Consider the following 5,952-nt stretch of genomic DNA (forward strand, 5'->3'; position numbering starts at 1 on the left):
TGTATTATTTTGTATGAAAGTACTAACGTATATCAGAATACTTTGTATCAAAGTACTACAGTATTATCAGAATAAACACATTAATTTTATTATGAGAATAAGCACATTGTAGTGCTTTGGAAGTACTACATTATTACGACAGAATAAATACATGCTGAAGTACTTTGTATCAAAGTACTCAAGTATTATCATAATAAACATATTACTGTAGTACTTTGTATCAAAGTACTACAGTATTAAGAATAAACACATTCTTAGTATTATGAGAATCAGACATATCAGACATATTTATTGCTGTCTCACAGAGGCACCATCTCGGTACTTTGAATCAATAGGGACTGTTTCATGTCTCATCATCATCATCATTTTTCGACTGCGGATGGATTCCACAATGCTACGCCAGACTTCCCGGTCTTTCATTGCCACCCCCAGTTCCTGCCTACTGAAGCACCGGTCCTTCATTGCCACCCCCAGTTCCTGCCTACTGAAGCATGTGTCCCTAGCGATGACATCAGGGAACGACAGCTTTCTACCTCTGGTCCGCCCTGAGGCAGGACTCCAGAGAAGAAGGGAAGATATAACCTCATTGTCAGCTCTGTAGCAGTGGCCGGCAAACTGCGCTCTTCTAGATCGTAACAGTGAAGAAACACGGGGAAGGTAGCCGTATATTAGATTAGTCGATGAGTGGCTCTTCCAAGACAGATTTTGCGCTCTCATTAGAAGGCGGGTGTAAGTGCCATCCAACCGATTCTCTTGTTTCTTTGAAAGTGTCCATGTCTCGGAGCCATAGAGTAGAATTGTCTCAACGGTCGTCCTAAATATTTTTACTTTTAACATCTTACTAAGCTGGGATGACCAGATCTTATGCAAGTCATTTCAGTATTCAGTTTTCGTCTCGTTGAGATAAAGACCAACACAGTTGGAGGCCTGCTCAAGAGACTGAAGGAGAGCCTGAGCGTATTCCAATGATTGACTGATAAGAGCAATGTCATCAGCGAAGTCAGTGTCGGTTAGGTATTTAGCAGGATGACGAGAGCTTCTCCTCATGTCTCAGTCAAATGAACTCTTCTATTTACAGGGACATTACATGTCGAAACATTTGTTTTGTGAATTGCCCCACAATACGAATACATTTTGGTAACTGTGCACAACTTGACTACGTCTCGTTCCTGAGCTAGGGCTTCTCTCCCGCATGAACCCTTGTCATGTGCACCTTCAGGCCCTCCCTCAGGCCGAAGCCCTTCCCACAGAGCGAACACACAAAGGGCTTCTCCCCCGTGTGACTCCTCATGTGTCCCTTCAGAGTCTCGCTGTTGGCGAAGCGCTTGGTGCAGACGGCGCAGCCGAAGGGTTTCTCCCCCGCGTGCCTCCTCAGGTGGATCTTCAGGTACTGGCTCCGGCAGAAGCGCTTGTCGCACAGCGCGCACACGAAGGGCTTCTCCCCGGTGTGCGAGCGGACGTGCGAGTTGAGGTTTGCCTGGCGGCTGAAGGCTTTGCCGCAGAACTTGCAGTCGAACGGCCTCTCGCCCGTGTGTCCGCGCATGTGGATCTTCAGCGTTCCGCTCTCGGTGAACCTTCAAGTTCAAGTTTATCGGTCATTAATAATACAACTATCAAGGCTAGAATATACAACAAGCAAACAAAACAAAACAAAAAGACGGACAGACAGACAAAATAGACAGACGTGGGCAAGTTCCTTCTCCCCCATTGAGATACACGTATGTTAAATGACGGGGATTTCTGAAAAACAAATAAACTTTTATTTTATTTTAATAAATACCTCTGCTGACAGATGGTACAGGTGTAGGGTTTCTCTCCCGTGTGGGTCCTCAAGTGCTTGTCCAGGGAGTGGTTGGTGGGGAAGGCCTTCCCACAAGCGGTGCACGTCCTGTGTTAGAGTTTAGAGTTTTATTAGGATCCCCTATCCCGAAATCGTCTGTTGCTATGCACAGCTAACCTTCCTGGGGTCCACACAGAACATAATAACATTAGAGGACAATGATATATAATATAAATAAAATAAATATATTTGACGAAGTCAATTTCCTTCTAACAATTTCATCATCCAGCTTTCTCCGATTCCCCATTTTCTTGGAAAAGAGAAAAAACGAAACAAAATAATTATATCTACATAAATTACCTGTGGACCTGAAGGTGGACTTTCAGGTTCTCCGTGCCAGGCTCCAGGTGTTTCCCGCACAGGCCGCAGTCGTTGTAGTGCAACCTGACGTGCAGTGGTGGTGGAAAAAGTACTCACAATTTACTTGAGTAAAAGTACAAAAGTATTGGCATCAAAATGTACTTAAAGTACCAAAAGTAGAAAGTACTCACTATGCAATGTCCCATTTGAAGTTTTCAAATATTTAGAAAATTGCCTAAAATGTATATAGGGCTGAAGTGCATAATGTATGTTGTTTAATAGTAATCAAAGTAACTAGTAAGTAACTAAAGTTTTCAAATAAATGTAGTGGAGTAAAAAGTACAACATTTGGATCAGAGAAGTACCGGTAGTTAAGAGTAAAGTTAAAAGTATTGTAAGTTGGAATTGCTCAAGTAAAGTACACAAATACCTCAAACTTGTACTTAAGTTACAGTACGTAAGTAAACGTACTTAGCTACTTTAACCACCACTGTACCTGACGTGTCTCCGTAAGGACGTGGCGTCAGGGAACGTCTGTCTGCACACTTTACAACACCTCGATTCCATCGCGTCGACGTTGTCGTCTGTCGATTTCGGTCCGACTGTGGCGACGGGAGATCCTGCCGTCGTCTGGCTGTCATCGTCGCTGAGGACAGGCGGAGGGCGAGGTGCTCCCGGCCTCGTCGTGGCGCTCTTGGTTTCCGCGGCTTTCCGATGCCGTGACTGAGCCGCTTCCTCATCTGCGTCCTCTTCGGACTCTGCCTCGGAGCAGGGCTGTCACCATGACGAAATTCAAGTAGACGATTCATTGTCACACAAATAATTAACAATTTAATTGTGTGTTTATAGGCATTGGAACAAATATGATCTTGATCTGCTATTTCAGCTATTTTTGGGGGGTTAACGTTCAAAAACGTGTGGACATTATTCCGACATGGAAAACGATTACGACGATTATGCGAAATAATTATCCCTTCGCTAAACCCCACCCCAAAAGCGGTTGTCAATCCAAATAGTTATAGCAACCGTTGCTATGCTGGGCAAGCTTTCGTCACCTTATAGCTGTAATTCCTGTCATATGTTATTTTGCATGGCACATACACAGCTTAACGTCGGGAAAATTACACGACTCACCCACCCAGGTGATGGCAATAATTACATGAAAACACCCATCGGACGGTCGTTAAAGTTGATTGAGTTGGATACTGTTTCTCCCTCATTTCCTCGTATTTCTAGTTTATTGAAATAACGTCATGCACATTTGTGCAGTGCATAGCCTACTGCAGGCCTTGCAACTGAAATGATCGATTATTTATATGGAGAAATCCCCGTCATTTAACATGTATCTCAATGGGGGAGAAGGAACTTGCCCACACCTCCTCTCTTAGTAACCGTTGCTAACGTGCCTATTGGACGGGTTGGGGAGGGACTTAGTGAAAAGGCTAAATGCGATCATCTCAAATCATTTCACGTACCGATTACGACAGGCAGGCCTACCTCTGAGCATTCTGACGAGAAGAGTTGCTCGTCCAACGTGGATTCAAAATGGCCGGCCGGTTGAGACGCTGCACCAAACACAATCTCCTCCTCACACTCTGTTTTTATCAGTGGTGGAAAGTAACAAAGTACATTTACTCAAGTACTGTACTTAACCCATTCAGACCTGACGTCGAAATGAAAAAAAAGAAAAAGTATTCTGAAAGAATATATATTCAAAGATTTGTGCCGCATTTTTACGATTTTTCAAAAATAGCAGACCTACAAGCTCGTAGTGCGCCACTCGGTGGCGCGCTATGAGCTTGTAGATCTGATATTTTTCAATAGCTAAAGTATAACATAATGCTTAGTTAAAACACCAAAAGGGGTTCCCGCCCAGAATGGGGTGACATTTTGAGGTATTTGCAAAGTGCAAAGTTTTTCCGATTTCCAATAATTTTACTTTTAGTTACAAGTTACTTTGTAGATTGAATATTATTACAAAACATGCAATAACCACTTCAACACTATATACGATCTATAAACTACTTTTACTCAAGTACATTTTAAATTCCGTACTTTTACTTGTAACAAAGTATAGTTCTACATTGCAGTAAAGTATTGATCTTTTACATAAGTAAAGAATTTGAGTACTTTTTCCACCGCTGGTTTTCGTGATGCGTCCTTCTGTGGAGGAGCTGGCTAGAGGCTCTGTCTCCTCCTCCTGTCCTCCTTCTGTGGAGGAGATAAAGATAAATGTAAAGAATACTTTTAAATGGAAATGTAAGTCGTTGTTTAAGTCATTTAGTCATTGTAAATCTGAATTGCCTTTTTGGTTATGGAGTGGTTGTATATGTCCTGAAGTTGCAATTGTTTGTCTCCAATGACATTCTGGGTCCTCCTCCTTCTCCTGGTACAGACTGGAGCTCCTCCTCTCGTCCTCCCAGCGCTCTGAAGGACGTGGAGCCTCCTCCTCTTCCTCGTCCTCGTCCTCCTCCTCTTCCTCCTCCTCCCCCTCCTCCTTCTCCTCAGGGAGACGATGGAAGTCTAGGAGGAGGAAAAGACTGATGTCAGCGGTGCGGTGGGCATCATTGTACCAAAACACGAAAGACAGTTGACTGGCAGACTAAAGTTAATGACTCAAGTACCTAGCCGTTGCATGATGTTATATCATTGACCTAAATCAACAAGGATAGGATGATTTAAAAAATAGTTATGTCTGTAGGAGTGCAGTGCTGCAGCCTCCATGCTATCAGAAATGACTTTGGACAGATGGAAATAACTTTAGTTAAACTTGCAGAGTGACAGATTACTTTACCTGGGTTTAGTGGGTTACAAGCGCAGCGGTTGCACCGTCGATATTTACGCCACTGTTGCTAATGTAGTGTTGATGATATCTTACTGTATATGTCTCTATGAATTGAATATATAATGCAATATAATTGCAATATAATTGCAACTGGTGTGTGGTTTGGGCTTTAGACGCTGTACAGATGTGACAGTGACACAAACCTGATGGCTGAGGTTTGACGTCAGGAGGATTCAACAACAGCAGCTCCAGCTGTTTCCTCTGCTGCGCTATCTGTCTCTGGTACTGTAGTACTGTTTTAACGAACTCATTTAAAATGTCCTCAGCCACGGCAGACATCCGCTCACTGACGAACTGCCTCAATGTCTGGATGTCACACATCATTTATACAACAATGGAATCGGATCTCTTTACTAGTTTGATCTTTGATTCAAAGAGCTGATTTGATTGTAGCTGCGACGCCGGATGCAATCATGAATGTAGCCTTGTTATGTTCTGTCAGCGGCCAATAAGAAGGGAGCAGCAATAAGACTTCCAGTGGCCGATCTCTTCAGAATAAAAGTAAACTGAAAGGATTCACTCATTTTCACATTAAAACAAATTTTAAAGGAAAATATACAACACAATGTTTGAATGTTTGTGTGTAAACAAAAAAAATCACACCCATGTGAAGTGAGGGGCGCTCTTATCATCATGCATCATCTCATTCTGATTCCGGCCAATCACAAATTGCCACGTCCTCACTTTTGTCTTCAGTGTTTTGTGTTTACAGTTTACACAATGTAACACTCAACTGGCCATTCATTGTCAATGGCATTCAATGTGTGTGTTTGCACAAATACTGAAAACTGGCCATTCATTGTCAATGGCATTCAATGTGTGTGTTTCCACAAATACTGAAAACTGGCCATTCATTGTCAATGGCATTCAATGTGTGTGTTTGCACAAATACTGAAAACTGGCCCTTCATTGTCAATGGCATTCAATGTGTGTGTTTGCACAAATACTGAAAACTGGCCATTCGTTG

General features: G+C 42.7%; 1 protein-coding gene across 2 annotated transcripts; it reads right to left on the bottom strand.

Annotated features, from left to right (window-relative positions):
- Nucleotides 1-385: 385 nt before the first annotated feature.
- Nucleotides 386-5,369, bottom strand: LOC310876252 (uncharacterized protein). Of its 2 annotated transcripts, none has more exons than XM_083789736.1 (7): nucleotides 5,108-5,369; nucleotides 4,271-4,615; nucleotides 3,638-3,735; nucleotides 2,637-2,914; nucleotides 2,141-2,224; nucleotides 1,781-1,888; nucleotides 386-1,574 (listed from the first exon to the last, which is right to left on the bottom strand). In XM_083789736.1, the coding sequence occupies exons 4-7, from the start codon at nucleotides 2,705-2,707 to the stop codon at nucleotides 1,175-1,177; spliced, it is 663 nt and encodes a 220-aa protein (XP_083645862.1). In that variant the 5' UTR covers nucleotides 2,708-2,914; nucleotides 3,638-3,735; nucleotides 4,271-4,615; nucleotides 5,108-5,369; the 3' UTR covers nucleotides 386-1,174. The 2 variants fall into 2 exon arrangements, with proteins under 2 accessions (XP_083645862.1, XP_083645863.1); XM_083789737.1 differs by having other exon boundaries at nucleotides 3,616-3,735.
- Nucleotides 5,370-5,952: the final 583 nt, after the last annotated feature.

This window comes from Protomyctophum parallelum (assembly GCF_964188405.1).
Source record: "Protomyctophum parallelum genome assembly, chromosome: 19".
Lineage (NCBI taxonomy): Eukaryota > Metazoa > Chordata > Actinopteri > Myctophiformes > Myctophidae > Protomyctophum > Protomyctophum parallelum.

Coding starts and splice junctions, on each gene's coding strand:
- LOC310876252 (XM_083789736.1), bottom strand. CDS start 2,707: ATGGAATCGAGGTGTTGTAAAGTGTGCAGACAGACGTTCCCTGACGCC. Junction 2,225..2,636: donor TCCTTACGGAGACACGTCAG/GTACAGTGGTGG, acceptor ACTGCACGTCAG/GTTGCACTACAACGACTGCG. Junction 1,575..1,780: donor TGTACCATCTGTCAGCAGAG/GTATTTATTAAA, acceptor TTGAACTTGAAG/GTTCACCGAGAGCGGAACGC.